General features: G+C 40.1%; 1 protein-coding gene across 1 annotated transcript; it reads left to right on the top strand.

Annotated features, from left to right (window-relative positions):
• Nucleotides 1-12502: 12502 nt before the first annotated feature.
• krt8 (keratin 8) lies at nucleotides 12503-18664 on the top strand. Its single transcript, XM_077543510.1, has 8 exons — nucleotides 12503-13010; nucleotides 14183-14391; nucleotides 14674-14734; nucleotides 15419-15514; nucleotides 15674-15838; nucleotides 15965-16090; nucleotides 16176-16440; nucleotides 17873-18664. The coding sequence occupies exons 1-8, from the start codon at nucleotides 12597-12599 to the stop codon at nucleotides 18136-18138; spliced, it is 1602 nt and encodes a 533-aa protein (XP_077399636.1). The 5' UTR covers nucleotides 12503-12596; the 3' UTR covers nucleotides 18139-18664.
• The last annotated feature ends 1440 nt before the right edge of the window (nucleotides 18665-20104 follow it).

Below are 20104 nucleotides of genomic sequence, written 5' to 3'. Positions count from 1 at the left end.
CAGCACATTTATCACCCTCTCAAAAATCTTGAAAAGCAGCCGGTTCAGATTGGTTGTTTTGTCTCATGCAAACGATCCACTGCGTGCACATTTTCTGAACAAGGCAGCTCACGGATAAACGAATGTTGTGTAATTTCACTCGTGATGGTTGGGGCGGCCCTCCAGCGAGCCAAATATGTGTATACAAGCAATGAAACAGTCAATTTTGCAACTTATGTCCTCTTTAAGAGCCACTGCTTTCAAATAATCAAGACTTGTTTCATCCCTCTGTCATACACAACGCATTTAAGGTAGCAGCTCTGCCAACCAGGTTCAAAGACCCTCCTTTGAGCATTCCAGCTGGAACGTCACACACTCTTTTTTTCCAGGCTTGACTCCAGGGTGGTTTTCCTTTTTCCGGACCCTTTTCAGAAGCACTCTTTTTGGATGTACTGCAGTGACATTTAAACTGCATACACTGGTACTATTGTTCTGTCCCGTGACTCCATTGATTGGGAATACAAGACTTTTGACACTTAGGCCATCATTGAATATTGTGTCAATAGACGTAATCTGTTCATTGGCTTTACTTAGTAAGATCAAGTGATCATGTCAGCTTGTATTGAGAGATTTGTGTTGCTTGATTCTTGTTCTCACATGAGATCTGCAAGCGTAAATAAAGCCATTATACTCAATTTTACTGAACAGGATGAATTCTTCCACACTTTGCCACCATAACAAGTTGTTATTTTGTTATACTGTTATCAACAACATCAATGATACTGCTTCAAATAACTGAAGATGTCTTTTCACTTTGTAAATGCACATGGTCTAATTTGGCTACTAATATAAGGCAAAGGTACTCAAGCCAAGTCACTTTGTATACACAGATGCAGGGGTGTGTAGACTTTTCATACCCACTGTAAATATCATAATTACATTTTCACTTTGCTGCCAGATGCTAAGTGTGGCGCAAATAAGCCCAACGAGTGCCTCTCCATGAGTCTCTGCGAACAATGAGTGCATAGTGTCTAAAGCATTCCTCAGCATTTTCCCCCAGTTACATAACACTCCACTGTACCTATAGAGTGTTTGCATTATTTTTGTTTGGGAAACCTCCATGTCCAGACAGGTACCTCCCCAGGAAACTAAGACAATGATGTCTTTGCAAAATAGTTATCACCTTAGGTAATTCATCTATAGACATCACAGCCTTAGTTGGTCAATGACTTCATTTGTCAGCGTAAAAGCAGCCTTTGCGAGAAAAGATTTGATTGGCAACACATTTTCGTACTTATTTTACCCTCAGGTACCACAATAAACACGCCATCTGATGCAGACACATTCATCGACTTCCTTTTTCTGTTAAAAAATGTGTTGTTTATTTGCCTTTGTATTGTTCTGCAATCCCGAGGGACGGTTTGGTTTATAACAGACATTCCTCACACTATAAAAAGTGCCAAAGGGAACACTTCAGACCCCGCCTCTTCCAAGTAAGGACATTGCGATATTAATGTGAATTAAGGACAGTGTTGCCATTTGCACATCGAATCGCCATCACACTAAAGCTATGCTTCATAAGTCAAGCTTCGTGTATCCGTATCCATAGCGACCACACTCAAAACTTTTTCCACGGCAGACACATATGCTTCTGGTTTGGTCATCAGTGCTCTGTGGTAAACCCCGTTGCCATAGCGACCGTGGGTGTGGTAGTGGGTAGAGTCAGAACGGTGGTGGGCGGGGAGAAAAAAAGTTCTACGCAAGAGGGATCATGGGAGTACAAAAGTAGAACATGTGCTGTGTGTTAACAGTAAATAATCACTCTTTGTGGACTTGTTAGTTTTTTTATAAACAGGAAATGCTGCAGTCTAAGAGAGAGTGAAGAGAGCACGGGAGCCGGAATCACATTAAAAAAAAGCAATCTTTTCTTTTTATGTGGGCACCGCTCGTACCATCAAGTTTTTCCACGGGACATGTTGGTTTTCCCTCTTCCCACATTTCCTGCTTTGAGTCCAGATCCAAGCTTTGCTTTGATTGGCTCAAGACACAACAAGGAATGGGCCTGGCATGAATCACGGCTCCGTGGCATCTGTGTAAAAAATAGCATCAATGTGATGAAGATGTATTTCATGTGGGCTTGAAAAATTATATTTGGTTTATGAACACATGTGCTCCACATTCTAGTAGTAAAGTTTTCAAATGACATATCTCATTTTACTGACTATGTGCATGTATTCCAATGAGGGCACTGTGAAGGGTTAAAGTGACTTCCTCTTCGATGGCTTTTGTTGTCCTGGTGACAGTAACAACACAAGGCCACAAGTCTCGTGCTTTCACTCAGTGCTGTGGTGGAAGTGAGTCTAGGAATTGAAAAGAGAAATGTGATTTGTGAAAATGTCTTTTTTGGGGCACAGGGAGCTAAGGTTAAGCTAGCTAAAGCCTCTAGTCTCGACATAAGTGCAGTGGAACCTCTAATATTGAATTCTTAAGATGACGTACAACAACTGTTCAAATTAAATTTGTGGGCAGGATAGAGTACACTCCTAAAGTGGCACGAAAACCCAGACGTGAGCAAATTTTGCAAGTGCATGAAATGTTAACATGAAAAACAAGGGTGGGCAAACGTTTGTACTCAAGGACCACACGGTGGGCCGTTTAATGTAGACCAGATCTGAAGTATTATCTTGAACTTTTCTTAAATATTAATAAGGTCTTCTCACCAGGATCTCTTTAAAAAGTCCTCAATCTTCCAATTTGACTGCCCGCCCACCTGCTCATAGCATGCATGCCCTCCTTGTTGTCACTCATCGCCAAGCAGATCATCAGGTTTTCTCTCACAACCTGCCTTGTTCCAGCCGCTGTCAAAACAGCCACAATGACTCCTGCACTTAAGAAACCTGGCGTCAAGCCGACCAACCTTGACAATTGACGAACTTGACGGCCTTGTGGTAGAGTGTCGGCCCTGAGACTGGGAGGTTGTGGATTCAATCCCTGCCCCGGGTCATACTAAAACTACAAAAATGGGACCCATTGCCACCCTGCTTGACACTCAGCATTAAGGGTTGGATTTTGGGGGGTTAGATCACCAAATGATTCCCGAGCGCAGCCCCTGCTGCTGCTCACCGCTCCCTCAGGAGAGCGATGCGGAGCGATGGTGACTTCTGTAAATACTGGCACGAGGACCCCCCTTAGCTGTTCAACAACGTGCCTAATGTTAAACAACGCAACACAAGGACCACTTAGTAGTCTAACAATATGCCCAATGTAAAATACACAAACTCAGCACTAAACTAAAGCTACCATTAGCATAGCATTTATCATCCACTGATGCCATCACAACAGGTAAGGTATTTTTATTGTTTAAATACCATACTGTACTGTAAATGTAAAAAATAGAAATAGAAATTAAAATAGGAATTTTCTGTTTTTGGGGCTTGGGAACGGATTAATTGCATTTACATTATTTCCTATGGGAAAAAATATTTCGGAGGTTGAACAATTCAGACTTTGAGCACTTCGCAGGAACGAATTATGTTCAAACTCCGAGGTACCATTGTACTTGATCCTGAAGTGAACACAGGTGTTGGATACAACCCTGCTTTGTCACACAACAACAAAACTTTCCTCACTCAATGAAATAAGTCTGTGTAGCTCCACTTTAACCAACTGCATTATTACAGACATGCCTTTGCAGGATGTTGAGCTATGCGTTTAGATCAGGGATGTCAAACTACGGTCCTCGGGGCCCGGAGTCCTGTAGGTTTTAGAGATTTTTGCTACTCGAACTGCAGCTGATTCCAATTAACAGAATCATTATCAGGCTTATTCAGAGCTTGCTGATGAGCTGATCATGAATCAGCTGTGTTGAAAAGGGGAAATATCCAAAACCTGCAGGACTCTTTATTCTTTATTATTATTAATGGTAAAATAATATAGTTTTGATGGAGAAATATCACATTAAAAAAAACTGCCTTTAAAACGGTTCTCAATGTGTCATGCACTGAATTGTGATGAATCCTCCCTGCTTGGGATCAAAACATTGCAGAAATTGTTTCCAATCTTGTGCAAACCTTGATTAAAAGCACAACAGAATACATTTATTTTTAGCCGTCAAATGAATCAATGTTTATTAACATAATTTGACAACATTATTTGACATTATATTATTACATTATTGATTGTATTTGGGGAAAACATGCTGAATGCTAAAACAACCAGCAATGAAGGACATCACTGTTGTAAAATCAGGGTCAACAGCATGTCAACATTTCTCACTCCCGACTGAATGATCTAGTTCTGGATTACGTCGTTGCTGTCATTACGTCACTTGGAAGGGACGTTCCCTTTTAATTCCTCTAAAGATATGTCACACCTGAAATGATTCACTTGCCAGAAAGTGTAGAATTTTTACAGACGTACGTTAGGAAAATGTGTGAAATTGTCAGCAACCGCAACGCTTCTTCTGTATGTTATATTTCATCAACAAAATGTTGACTCCAGGATTTTCTCATGAGTAGTATGCAAAATTGGGTTGTGTCCATTTTAAAACATGCCTCATCTTCCTGAAAACAGTAGAAATTCTTATGTGTCAATTACTTCTGTTTAACAAGGATCTCTTGATAGGTCAAATATTTTCTTCATATGTACGCCATCACGTTTCATGTGAGGTGAAACAGCGGACATTTGACATGACATTATTAAACTTCATTTGTTATGATTGATTATTATTGTTCTCGTTGTTGTATTTATTACTTTATTGTGATTTATTACAACTTCCTGCTTTTGGAATTGGTCGTTTGATCATTTTATCTGACTTTATAGCCTGATATCTGTACATTTTGTGTTCTTTCTTACTGAAAAGAAAGTGCTTAAAAAGAACAAAAATAATGTATTATTAATGAACATTTTAAACTTTTAGGCGACAACAGAGTATAATGTAAGTAATTGATTGTTTTTATTGTCAGTTATGCTACTGTTGGGTCTATTATTATGATGATGATTATTATTATTATTATTATTATTATTATTATTATTATTATTATTATTGTTGTTGTTGTTGTTGTTGTTGTTGTTGTTATTATTATTATTATTATTATTGACCTGTGCACTGAGATGGATGTGCTAACCAGTCGGCCACTGTTCCGCTCTTAAATCATTTTCTCACAAACACATTTTTGACATGTGGTCCAGTGAAGGCCAAAGCTCCTGTCTAGGCCACCTCCCAATGTTTTCCACTCTAATATGTATTGAAAACTTTCCAAAGAACCTGATGTTCTAGAGGAAAGTGTAGTAAAAGAGTTCCATGCCATCCAAGAGGGAGGGTGCATTTACGCAGCTTTAATGGTGTACAATGTTCAAACACGCAACACAATGGGGTCTTAAAACACAAAGGCTTGTTATGTGCATGGTGATTACAGTGTATCCTGACAGGAAGGGCTGCTGGACAACCTGATGTTGTTGTTAACTTAAAAAAATCCAATCAGGTTGTGAAACAGAAATCCAGCGAGTTAACTCAAATGTGTTCATTGGCACTTGAAGCAAAAACACAACAATTATAACAGTTCCTCTGAGCCTGTTCTCATGAGGAAAATAAGTAATGCAATGAGTAGAAAACATAGCCTACATATTTTACTCTAATTATTTTAAATTAAATCACCAAGCTTTTTTTTTTTGGTGCTGTTCTTCAGAAGGAATCACGTAGACACCTTTTGCTGTTCCTGATAAATTGCATTGGGGCAGGGCATATAAATAACAGATATGATCCGTAATTCAAAATTGCCGCTGCACAGCGTCACAATGTCACAGATGTATAAGCCCAACAAAAATGCACAAGTGTCCATGTAAATGTTTCTTCCTTGACAATTCCACCTTGTTTTTGTAGTTCAAAAAAAAAAAAATAATAATAATACAGTGAATAAATAGCCTGAAAACATTGTATTGGGTGGCAGTTTTTCCATTGCAGTGCCTCAGTCGATGTGTGGTACTTAACGCTAGTTGTGTGGAGAACAGTCACCAACTGTAATTTTTTTGTGATGGTCCACTTCAGTTGCTTGTCATGCCTTAAAATTTGCACAAAACCGTCAACCGATATCAATCTAGACCAAGTTGACAATAAGCAATGATGTCAACGTTAATATAGAGAGTGGTGGTAAACTTTTTTGGACTTGTTTTTAACTTCTTTTATTTATTTATTTTTAGATTTTTCCTTTTTTCAGCTTCCTAACATCTTGTGAAAGTCTATTGTGACATGTCACAAGGAGTCTGACCTCAGCACTCATCACATTTGCTTGGGTGGTTAGCACCACACATACAACTCCGTGTCCACCGTGTGTGTATTTTGTGGTTAAGTCTGATAGAGGGTCACACCCCTCACCACAGGTTGTCTGTGCTTTCTGGCACACACACACACAGACAGACAGACAGACACACACACACACACGCATGCATGCACACGGACACACACACACACACACACACACACACACACAATGGCAACTTGTGACATACTACAGAGCTGACAGAGATTTGGGATGTTTATGTATTGTGAGGGTAAAGTTCCATCTTGTGTCTGCGTATCCACTCATGTTTGGTGTGGCACATTCCAGATTGCTGCTTGACCTCAGTCACAAGAAATATCAGCCCCCTGCTTGTGATTAGACAGATGATACGCAATCATGCAGACTAATGTCTAGATGTTGCAATGAGCGACACTGGCAACTGTAAACATGTTCCATTGATTTTATCATCAAATTTATCAATAGCCACTAATATGGCTTTGTTTTGGTGCCCTGTGGGAATTACAGTGGAACCCCTGAGACTTAGCAGTTTAACTCTTTGACTGCCAAAAACGTTAAATAACGTTTAGTAAAATCCTATGGAGGAGTGCCAAAGACGTTAAAAGACGTTTGTTTCAAAACAGAGGTGAAACTAACCATTTTCTATTGTTGATTACTGAAAAACGGAATAAGGTAGAAACAAACTTTTTTTTCTGATGAAAGATGAGAGTCCAGTCTTTCGTTTGGTAGTATGTGTGTTTCCATAGTCCAAACACATAATTTTCTATGGACCTTGAAAGATCAGTCAAAATGCTTAAATCGGCTGGCACCCACGGCATCCCTTTTCTGAAAGCGTCTGGCAGTCAAAGAGTTAATTATCAAGCTCCAATTTGTTTGGATTTGAATACAATTGTTTCCACAGGGCAGCATGGTGTGTTAGTGGTTAGCACCTCTGCCTCACATTGTGGAGGTCATGGGTTCAAATTTTGGCTTTAGTTCTTTTGTATGTTTATTCATGCGTTTTCTTCGGTTACTCAGCTCTCTTCCACATTCCAAAAACACACATATTTGCTTAATTGAATCAATTATTTGTTGAGTTCCCTTATACTGTAAAAATGGATTGGTTATAAAAAAAACACCAATCTAGTAGGTTAAACTCATATTGGCTTGATTAACCAATAGATTGGTCAAACATTGACCATTCCGGGTGATTACGGGCACACCAATTTTTTGGGTTAGCCAAACAACTAATGACATTGCTTACATTAGAAAGTAAGTCTAGATATGTCACTTGGAAATATATTTGTTGTATCAATTTGTTGCTTTCTCAATGTATTTATTATTATTAGTGATTACAATGTATAAATGTGTGTCTAGATAGATCACTAGGTGTGACCAGCTCAGTGGACTAGTGGTAGAGTGTCTACCCTGAGACTGGAAGGTTGTGGGTTGTGGGTATGACTCGGTCAGGTGTCCCTGGCCGGATCATACAAAAAAACGATAAAAATGGGGCCCATTTGCCTCCCTGCTTGACATTCAGCATAAAGGGTCCTAATTGGGGGTTTGATCTCCTGCTACTGCTCCCTTGGGGGATGGGTCAAATTGGGACAGCAAATTTCACCCCACTTAGGTGGGTGTGGCAATCAGTGGTCATTTTTTTCATGGGATTCTTGACAAAATTTCAGCCTCTAACACAGATTAACCAATCTTTTGGTCAGAATGACCAATTTGTATCAGTTGGCCTAATCACCAATATATATTGGTTGATAACACCTACCATTCTAGAGTGGTTGTTTTAACCAAAGGATCTGTCGGACACATAACTACCAACTATTTGACAAAAATTTTTAGGGTGTACGATATGTGGATGTCATGTGTAACGTCATGGTTATTCAAACTCCAAAGTTCCATGTAACTTCCGATTACCCCCCCAACCCCGAAATGTCGGTTGAATTACCAATTGTAAGCTTCAGCCTCAGAATTTCTTCTGTAAAGGAGGCTGAGGTTTAACCTCTGTACACTGAACACATAATTAGAGTGTTGTGCGATCAGGGGCTTGTGTAACAAAAATGGCCTTGGCAGTAGCCACTTTTTGTAGATAAATCAGAAACTGAGTTGAAATGTGTATCACGAGCTTGGCACTGTATTACATCCAACATTAATGTCTCTAAAAAAAAAAAAAACGAAGAAAAAACATGCACGCTCACATTACACAAAATGACCCACATATTTTGATAAAGTAAAATTTTTAGTAAATGATGTGATGAAATATTAGCCATTTAGCACAATCTATTATGTATGCTGGTTGATTACCTTCTCAATTTTATTGGACTTTTTTTTTTTATTGAAATAATGAATTTCAAATTTGTATTGTTGCCAGAAGACTTTTATTAACACTCTTAATCACTATAATTTCATATAAACCATTTTTTTAATGCTTACTTCATGTAAATCCCAGTGTAAATCCATCCATCCATCCATCTTCTACCGCTTATCTGAGATTGTGTCGCGGGGGCAATAGCTTTAGCAGGGAAGCCCAGACTTCCCTCTCCCCAGCCACTTCAACCAGCTCCTCCAGCGGGATCCCGAGGCGTTCCGGGGCCAGCCGAGAGACATAGTCTCTCCAGCGTGTTCTGGGTCGTCCCCGGGGCCTCCCGTCGGTGGGACATGCCCGGAACACCTCTCCAGGGAGGCGTCCAGGAGGCATCCGAACCAGATGCCCGAGCCACCTCAACTGGGGCTCCTCTCAACCTGGAGGAGCAGCGGCTCTATTCCGAGTCCTTCCCGGATGACCGAACTTCTCACCCTAAATGTAAATCCCCCATCCTATTATTAGTTTTTGAACAAAATCCTTGTAAATTCCCTTTGGAATCTTTTCGGAAAAAAATCTATATGATGTACACCATTCTAAAAATTTTAATTTAAATTCTTAAAATTTACAACTCAGCAAAGTGCGCCAATGATTAAAAATACACACTAAAACATGAGAGAGCATTTATCTCGAAATATGGGAGTCCACTCTGGACTGAGTTATGATTCATGAGTGCCTGCTAAATTAGTGAAATTCTTCCGAGCACTGTGAAACAAAAGTTCCTGTTTCTGTAGATTTGAACTAACCTCCCACATGATTCAAAATCTACTGCTTACTCACATTCACAATGGTCGCACTTCAGTCATGTGAGTTTCTCAGAGCGACTCTTCTATTGATCTTTGATTTCTCACTCTCTCCGAGTCACATTCGCAACATGGTATCAGTGTTGCCACATGTTCTTTTGGGGCATTTGCTCAGACTTCTCCGTGCTTTCGCAGCCCTGTGTCGAATGCCTTTGCTCTCGCTGGCATCCGCTGTGGTTCAAGGAGGATGGGAGTTTTATTTTTGTATATTTCCATGACGATGATGCCGGCTGAGGGCCAATGGCGGGAAAAAAGACTGATTAAAAAAAAGGAAAAAAAGATGGAGGAGAGGGTTTGTGGCGTTGGGGCTTGGACTGGTTCATGTAAGACATGACTCATCATGGCCAGGGACTGGGGGAGGGAGGAGAAGAACGCAGGGCGGGTCTTGGTGGATCACAGCCCAGTAAGGAAAAAAGTGAAGTTACATTGCTGGAAGTTATGAGTGAGATACTGTATTGAAAACATGCAAGAATTAGGAATCGGCCACACCACATACTGTGCTAATTGTAATGCCCTAAATGATAATGAGAATTGTTTTTAACTCATTCACTGCCATTGACGGTTATAGACGTCAAAAATTAATTTTAACAATTTCTATTAGTTTAAAAAAAAATCTACTTTTGTTAACAAGAGTATGAAAACCTAGACTTTTTTTATTGTACATTTAGAATAGATCCAAAATTTGTGATTAATCGTGAGTTAACTATTGAAGTCATGCGATTAATTGCCTGATACCCCTAATTTTTTAAAATAATCATCTCCTCAGGCAATTAAAATTTTTAATTGTAATTAATCGCATGACTTCACTAGTTAACTCACAATTAATCACACATTTTATATCTGTTCAAAATTTACATTTTCATACTCTTGTTAACAAAAGTGGGAAAAATGTTATAGAATAGAAATAGTTCAAATTAACTTTTTTTTATAGCCGTCAATGGCAGTGAATGAGTTAAGGTCAGCTAGCTAAATAAGGTACAGTAACTGGATAGCATGATGCAGTACAGTTTTAACATATAGCCTATAACTACAATGGTGGAAAAATTGACATATTATTCCTGACCAGAAAAGTGTTATCATTGATGAATTTCTAATTTTTTAGATAAGCTCAAATTTTCATATAAAAAGGCAAATTCAATATGAAAAATTACTCAATATTATTGTTGAAAATTGTAAAATGTTAAGAGCTTATTGCAGGAGTCAGCATTACTTCATAGGTACTTCAATGTTGCATAGACTTTTTTTTTTAATTATAATTTTGTTTTGCAATGTAGGTCTCAATCAAATCTATATTTGTTCTTATTTTAAGACTTAACTTTTCTTTTGAATGCTTGAAGACGAGGGAGTTAGAAATGTATACAGTAGCCTATAGTAAACGGAATGCAGATGTTTACATGACTGTAATGTAAAGTGACATAAACACAAACAGTTGACTATTGTTTTTAATAGCTTTTTAACAATTTAGAAAGCTTCATGCTAAATTGCATTATGTTGTCTATCATGCTCCTTGTCCAACAGTAATGAAAAACAGCTGGTTCACAGTGCAGCTCACCTGGTGTGCATTTGCTCAGTGTGCTATTGAAAACTTGACCGTAATAACCAAAGAATCTTGAGCTCTAAAGCCTTCAAAAACTGCTCACACTACTGCGAAATATTACCTCAGATGTTATTTGATGAGAAGTAAAGGGCAAAGACCTCGCCAAACCCAACAGGTCCACTCTTGGGTCAGCTTTTATCACAATCCACTCTAAATCTTATACATCAATAGACGGCATCGCTGCAAATACTCATTCTTATTAGAAAGGTCATTGTTATGGGAATGTAAAGACATGCTCCATCATCATAAAAATCTTTAAAATAAGCTAAAAGTAACATTAGGAATGTGAACATAATTTTCACATGAACTTTGTCAGCATATTCATTTTGCTAGATTTAATCTTATGGTTCAACAGCCTCAACAAGGTGACAAGATGAGGAGAAATGTACACTTAAGTTCTGGGAAGTGGTCCAGGCAGTGGGGTCACTGCTAACTTTAGCATGAGCTGCTAGTTAGCTGCCGACTGGGTGTTACTTTTCTTCTTTTTATTCATAGTGGTAAAGCATTGTATAATTTTTTTACATTTAACATATTTTTACATCTACCCATATAGGCAACGATAATATATAAATGTATGTATAATGTTACAAATATAAGATTTCTCACATTTATGTACTGTATTTCAAAATGACTATGTTAGCTTGTGTGTGTTTATAACCCTGTCCAGCTTGCATATTTCATAAATATTAGGCTACCACATGCAGCAAATTAGCTTAGTGAACCTCTGTTAAGACTATACAAGAGGAGGAAAAAAGACTGGAATGCCTTAAATGTGACAAAACCTACCTTTGCGTTAAATTTGAGCTAATGGCAGGATGTTTATAGTGGAACCATATATTTAAATTGATGATCTGTGAATCTGTAATAAATAAATGACAGCTATTATTCATTTTAGGAAGTCAACGACAAATTGAATGATTGGGAGCTACCACTGAAAAACCTGTCTTGCGGTCTCTACTTTGACATGTAAAACAAGTGAGAGAGTTCCTGCTGTCATACTGAAATGCATGTTAATCTGTTAAGTGAAACGGTAGTTAAAATAGCGCTAATACTAAGTGAAAGAAACAGGATGGGTAAAAATGCTTGATTCCTTTAAATTTCACACAAACTCCTGTTGCATGTGTTACATTCTGCCTTAACTTTTGTGAGATTCATTAAGCAAAAGCTTCCACCTTGCCTCTGAAGTACACAGGTTTGTTCCGAAAGCTTATAGCGCACAAAACACTATTCACAGTAATTAAGCAGAAACAAAGCCAAACATCAAAACAGATGACAATTCACTCCAAAAAAGGTTTCCTGGAATAACATGGAGGCCTGCAAGAAGGTCAGGTAATGGTTTTCAGTGGCTGACAATGTGTCATCGGAGTGTAATATTACAGCCCTGCCTCCAGGCCCTTGCCCAGACCTGCAGCCAATGGCAGTTCACCCCAGTCTCCTCCCACAGCAACAGGCGCTTTAAAACTCCTCACTAGTCCCATCTCTTCCTATCCACTCTGGTCTCTCTTCCCTCTGCTGGCCTGTTTGCCTTGCCAAATTTCATCCAAAAAAGCAAAAAAAACCTCAAGCTCACAATGGCAAACAGTTACAAGACCACCTCATACACCGTAAGGAGCTCCAGTGCCCCGAGGAACTTCAGCAGCAGCTCCTACTCCGGAACGGGAGGGATCACCTCTGCCCGCAAGAGCTACAGTGTCAAGAGTTCCTTCGGAGGTGGAAACAGGGGCTACGGAGGGGCCGGCTTCGGAGGGGCCGGCATCACCAGCGTCAGCAGCTATGGCCTCGGATCCTCCATGGGGGGTGGATCGGGCATGGCCTTTGGGGGTGGCATGGGACTCGGTCAGGCGCCCATCACCGCCGTGAGTGTGAACAAGAGCCTGCTGACCCCTCTCAACTTGGCCATCGACCCCACCATCCAGGCTGTCCGCACCCAAGAGAAGGAGCAGATCAAGACCCTCAACAACCGCTTTGCCTCTTTCATTGACAAGGTAAGCAGAACAGTTACAAATAGCCAACAACTTTGCACATGCAGAAACTGAATCGGGAACACAAAAGAGAACAAGAGAGATAGCAAAGGGCGTGTCAAGCCAAAGTACACGTTACCTTGGCACTGTTTTCCTCCCTTTAGCTGGGTGGGGCCCTTTCTTACTTCCCACTGGCCCCCACCACTGGACTTTAGAACGGAGAGTAGCGCCCCCCCACCCCCCAGCATTTTATCTACAGAATCCATGCAACTCTCAGGACCGTGTGCCCTCTTAAGGCCACAGCAGTGGGTTAATATTTAAAAAGGCCTGCTGGTTTCATGTTCTGCTCAACAGCAGCTGTGAAGCTGTGTAGTGCAACAAGATCAAACTGAGCAAGTCAAAAAGTTATATTGAAGGCCCAAAACTGTTTGTAAATTAGAATCCCTTGTGGACCGTACTCCCGACCTGTTCTGTCACACCTTTAGCTTGGTTAAATATTTACTCTCTCTCTCTCTCTCTCTCTCTTTCTCTCTCTGTCTGTCTCTCTCTCTCTCTTTCTCTCTCTCTCTCTCTCTCCGAAACTTTGCTCCAACTCACCCTCCTCTCCTCCCTTTCATTTGCCTGCAAAAGGCTTCCTACTACAAAAACAGGAAGGTACAGGGGTGATGGGTTAACTCACTCCATTCCTCCATCACCAGCTTTTTCCAGCCTGGCTAACTTCACCCCTGAAACCCCCCACCCAGCCCCCCTCTGACCCTCCCACCTCCTCATCCCCTGTCGGGATGCATGTACTACGTCAGGCCTTCCTTTCTAAAAAGGCAACCTGCAAAGCTCCAAAGACAGATAAGATCAACAAAGACTATAGAAGGCGAACAGGAGGCATGGCGAGGTTGATGGATGTTAAGAGGTGGCAGGAGTATTTATAATATCAGTGATACTCATAAAAATGCTTAGTTCAAGCCAGTATACCATTTTAAGACTTTAAATATATATACATATATATAGCTGTTTTTTTTTAAATGAAATCCATTAAGTCACATTTTATGAAAATCTCATCTATTATAGGCCAATCTTGCCCATAAACATAAATACACAAACCATGCATTATGTGTGTCAATACAAACATACAGTCATTAATTAAGGTTAAGCTCTCCCAGCTTCATTCATCACGTCTTGGTGTTGTTTCTTTTCCTCAGGTGCGCTTCCTGGAGCAGCAGAACAAAATGCTGGAGACCAAGTGGAACCTGCTGCAGGGCCAGACCACCACGCGCTCCAACATCGACGCCATGTTTGAGGCCTATATCACCAACCTGCGCAGACAGCTCGACAGCCTGGGCAACGACAAGATGAAGCTGGAGGCCGACCTGCATAACATGCAGGGCCTGGTGGAGGACTTCAAGAACAAGTGAGTGCCACTGCCACCACATTAAAAAATAATAATAATACATAAGTGGCTGCACATTGCACACAGCAGCATGCAGGCCTGCACATGTCTCCAATGCAAATACTTGATGTGCTGTTGGTATTCATTTGTTTCCACAAAGCAGCTGAGTTCAGCTGACTCCCCAGGGAGCTATTGGGATGGATGACTTGCACCTCCTAGTGTTACATTTGTGTATAATTCACCGGTCAGAATCATGTGGATAAAATTCAGTACTTACTTAGATGTGTTCTTTTTGTCTGGCAGGTATGAAGATGAGATCAACAAGCGTACAGAGTGTGAGAATGACTTCGTCCTCATCAAGAAGGTCAGTTGGATTCAATTCAATTGCATTTCAAACCGCAAGAAAAGTTGACTTGAGGAACCTGTTCAGGAGTAGACCCTGGAAACAGAATATAGTCCAAGTAGTAATGCGTTGCTGTCAATTGAAAACAAACTTTTATCACCAAATTCAGTTTTTTTTTCATTGAAAAGAGAAAAAGAGCAGCACATTGACCTAGTGGTTAGCGCGTCAGATTCTCATTTCTTGGCTTGAATCTTGTTTGAGGCTTTTTGAGTAGAGTGTATACGTCTCCCTGTTATTGCATGTATTTTTATAGGGTGGTCTTAACTTACTTCCACATAAATAAATAAATAAATGAAACGTGACTAAAAACTAAATCCAGTTCACCCATCACCCTTATGAGTAGAAGTGCTAGAGCAAATGGATGGATGGAAGAATTTGGTCACATACGTTGTATTTCAGGGGGGAGGGGGGGGTAAAATAAATAAAAGGAAAGACATGTTTTTATTGTGGAAAAATCCATTAAATTGAATAAATGTTGTATTTAAATATCTTTCAAATATGTAAAACTCATGTATTTTTAATTAATTCAACTTCTAGTCTTGGAAAAATGTCGTCAGTTCCCTTCCTGCCATTCTCCCATAACAATGGAATGTTTAAAATGTCGCATCAGTGTCCAAACTGAATACAATCTTATATTTCCTCTAGGATGTTGATGAGGCCTACATGAATAAGGTAGAGCTGGAGGCCAAGCTGGAAAGTTTGACAGACGAGATCAACTTCCTCAGGTCCATCTATGAGGAGGTATGGAAACAAAAAACTGGTGCATCAAACTAATTTCTTTAAGCCCTTGATGTTTACATGATCGCTGTTTTTTTCTGTTGCCCGTATGGCTTTTCTCAGCATCTGCAGATGGCATTTCTCCGCTGCGTGAAATTAAAGACTTTTTTTGTTCTTATCTAGGAACTGCATGAGCTCCAGAGCCAGATCAAGGACACATCAGTCATTGTGGAGATGGACAACAGCCGTAACCTGGACATGGACGCTATCGTAGCAGAAGTGAAGGCTCAGTACGAGGACATCGCCAACCGCACCCGTGCTGAGGCAGAGGCATGGTACAAGACCAAGGTGAAGAGGAACTTTTGGGCTATTTTTATCACGTTGCTTCAATGGCTGAATTAAAGTAGGATGTTTTATTTTGCCAGCTATACTCATCCGAAGCTTCCCTTGTTTGTTTTGCCAACATTCCTCTAGTATGAGGAGATGCAGACATCTGCCAGCAGATATGGAGATGACCTGAGGGCTACCAGGACGGAGATTGCCGACCTTAACCGTATGATCCAGAGGCTGACATCCGAGATTGACGGCGTTAAGGGACAGGTAAGGATGAATCGTTCACATCACGCATGAAACCCAAGTAATCAGAAGAAGTGCATTCACATTCATCGTTGTGACCTTCTCGCAGCGTGCCAACCTGGAGGCTCAGATCGCTGAGGCCGAGGAGCGCGGCGAGCTGGCAATAAAGGACGCCAAGGGCCGCATCAACGATTTGGAGAACGCCTTGCAGAGAGCCAAGCAGGACATGGCCCGCCAGATCCGCGAGTACCAGGACCTGATGAACGTCAAGCTGGCCCTGGACATCGAGATCGCCACCTACAGGAAACTGCTGGAGGGCGAGGAGGACAGGCTGGCAAACGGCATCCAGTCCATCAACATCTCCAAACAGAGCAGTAAGTGTTGTTTTGGGTAGAACACTGGGGAGAAGGCTCCTACTTTCTGCTGTTTTTTTAAAGTTGATACAATTTTATGTTTTGCAAAGAGAAATATAGAGAGAGGGATATAGGTGAGACATTTCACAAATTCGCAAATTGCTCCCAATGTAGCACAGTGCACATTTATCACAAAACAGACAATATTATCTGTATTCTTCAAACAAGAAGAAGTTACTTAATGACCCTCCCAATAGTAGAATATAGGGATGTTCATTATTACTTTTGTTCAGACCGATACCACTACGAGTACTCAACTTTTGAGTAGTCACTGATACTGATACCAAGCGCTGATTCGATTAGTACTTCTGATGAATAAAAAAATAATAATTATAGAAATGCCTATATATCCCACTACTGTACAACATTTTCCCCTAAAATTGAAAAATGAAATTAATGGCAATTTTATATTCTTCTAATGTGTAGTTCCTGATTTTAAAACGGCCACAAGAGATGAATCGGTACTGGTATCAGCCTCCGTCGTGAGTACCGATACCTTGAAATAAGGCCTGGTATCAGCCCGTTACCGATACCTGCTATCAGTACTTTCCCATCCCGAGTAGAAACCATCAATAGTATGCAAAAACTGAAAGATAACAGTATGCAACTATGCCGCATATATCATCTGGAGCAGTTCAGAATCATCATTAAGATAAAAAAAAATGACATTTTAAATGAACTACACCACACTTTCACCAACAATGCTGATTATTATATAAATATTAATGGATGCAGATTCCTGCTGACCTGTTTTGCTAAGGGAACTTGGCTATAAAAAAAAAATTATAGGACAGAAAAATGCTAACATTATTGTGTGCCAGCTAACTAAACAAAAATTTCCCCAAAACTGCATGATAGGGCTAATGGGTTTATTTATCACAAAACTGAAATCATAATCTGTATTAACTATAAAAGGCACCCTTTTAGGCCATGATGGTCACATTCCAATAGTACTGTAGAAACCATCCTTACTATGCAAAACTGTAATATCTGGAGCAGTTCAGAATCAGCACTTATATGGTAAGATAAAATAAATAAACATTTTAAATGAAATGCACCACACTCACCGACAATTATTAAATGTATTGATGTTTTGCTAGTCAAATTTTGTCTGTAATTTTTTTTTTTCTGACCACTTAATAAGAGGACAGAAAAAATGCAGATGTTATTGTGCGACAGTTAGCTAGTCCTGTAAGGCAAATTTGAAATCTAGTTGGACAAAAAAAAAAAAAAACTAACACATGCATACACATTCTGGAAGCAGGGTAGACTGTTGGGAATAAAGTAAAAGCATTTCATGGACCAAATATTAGAATGCAGGTTGTAAAAGTAGGTCAGCGCTTCAGTCATCGACCAATCATGGCTGCATTTTAACCTTCGTATGTTTCTACAGCAAGCTACGGCGGCATGGACAACCTAAAGAGCGGCTACTCCAGCTCCTACTCCAGCGGCTACAGCAGCGGCGGCGGCTACGGCAGCGGCAGCAGCAGCTACGGCAGCGGCGGCGGCTACGCCAGCGGCAGCTACGGCAGCGGTGGCAGTGGTTTCAGCGGCGGAAGCGGCTATAGCACTCAGACCAAGAAGAACGTGGTCATCAAAATGATCGAGACCAAGGACGGCCGAGTTGTGTCTGAGTCCTCCGAGGTCATCGAGGATTGAGCTACTGTAGTTTCCAGGCAACTCAGCGTGCTCTGAGCTCCCTTTGCCCTTCTTTGGTAGTTTTTACACTTACATTTCAACTCCCACCTAACTTTTTGTAATTAACATGTCTGAAGCTTGCCAGTCACTCTCCCGTAGAGCCTTAGCCGACAAGCAATAAAATATCTTTACGCTACCAATTACCTGAAAGGGACCAAAGAATCTATTTTGTATGTCTGATGCTTGAGTGTTGTCTCTGAAAGTGACGTCAAAGTGAAGGCAAATCCGAAATTTGAATCTACGCAACAGCTACTCCACTCACAAAGGACTGCGCCCCCTCTGGTGAACAGTGGTGTTGTCGAAGGAATGTGAATGTGCTGACTTGTCGATGGTCTAACTAATGTCTCTAAAATACCTACTACAGTAGGTAGTGCATGTCTTCCTCATGCATGTCCTTAACCATTTGACCTCCCAGGAGAGCGCCCACATGATAGTGTAGTCCCGAGGTGCTGTTTTTGCTACCACACCAAATAAAAATGTGTCTCAACATGCTGTGTTGGTTTCCATTTGTACAACTCACAGATTACATGATGCACTATTACAATAAGATTGTGGGGGGTCCAGAATTTATAAAGAAGATAACAAAAAAATATTACAGATGTAATCATTTTTAAATTAGACACTAATGTAAATAATAATCAATAATAAAATGATAAATTCATGATTTCATAGCTGCAACAGATGCCTTGACAGCATTCCACACCCCTGGCATACCAATTTAAAAGTCCTTGTCTCATAGCCATAGTTGTTTTCTGTGTGTGTGGTTGCGTGATGTAACAAAAAATAATATTTATAGTATATTTTTAACCTACTTTGACTTGACCGCCTTTCTGCGGAATGATTTAATATTACGTGATGCGTACAGCAGTGTGTTTTAAAAATTGAGCTACCTAAAGCTAAAAAAAAAAATGGTAAGGACCATTCGACTATGTTCTAAAATTTGAATAGAATGTGCAGCGTTCGCAATGTCTTTGCATGTATGGAAGTAAAAGCTATTATAAGTATGTCGATCTTTGCTCTGTGCCATTATTCTTCACCCAACTGTTGCGAACAGATGAACATGCCATGATGGCACAGAATTTGAGGAGGTAGTAAATCCAGCCATTATTGCTCTCTATAGATTAATGCTACACACTTCACTCTTGCACTTCTGCCAACAAAGCAGCAGCTTAGCCTTAATAAAGATTTGTTTACAGTATACACAATTTAGGGAATGTAATTTCAAAGAGCCAAAAGATACCGAATCTAAAATTACTATACATGCGTTGTATATAATCTATATAATTGGACTCTAAATTGTTCAGGTGTAGGTTTTAACAGCAAACATGTTAGATTCATTGAGCCCTGACTGCATGGTGAAACGTCCAGTGTGTTCCCTTTTACACAAAGTCAGATGGGAAGCTCCTTTTTTTTGTATTACTATTATTTATTTATTTATTTTTACAAATTTCAGGGTTTCCCTTTAGAGAATTTGGCCATATGGGTCCCAATAGGAAACAGATATCCTAGACTGATGTTACCCAAACTAGCTTGAGCCAGACACTTATTTTCAAAACATCTTAAGACACACCCCTAAATGTAAATGTCACAGAAAGTACCATTCCTAATTCTGTATACTGAGGAGCGGGACATAGTAATACTACAACAACATGTTTACATTGAAATGTGAAAGTTCAGCTTATAGGATTCAAGTACAAAAAGGAAAAGTTGTAAAGTCCAAACTACAGTTTTAGTTTACAAGTTACCGAGACACTCTTGGCATTTACAAGTAGGATTCTTCAGAAGCGGCCAGAGCGGCTGCTGAGGAACCACCATATGGCTGCACATTCATCTTTGCATAGCTTTGTTGCTTTCTTCTTTTGGGTGGAAACTCAAAGCAGTTCGTGGAAAAGAGATATAAAGTCAACTTTGTGTTTGCCAAACTGTA

The sequence above is a fragment of the Vanacampus margaritifer genome, chromosome 1, assembly GCF_051991255.1.
Source record: "Vanacampus margaritifer isolate UIUO_Vmar chromosome 1, RoL_Vmar_1.0, whole genome shotgun sequence".
Lineage (NCBI taxonomy): Eukaryota > Metazoa > Chordata > Actinopteri > Syngnathiformes > Syngnathidae > Vanacampus > Vanacampus margaritifer.
The sequence above is the reverse complement of the archived record's forward strand: the minus strand, read 5'-3'. Positions and strand labels throughout refer to the sequence as shown.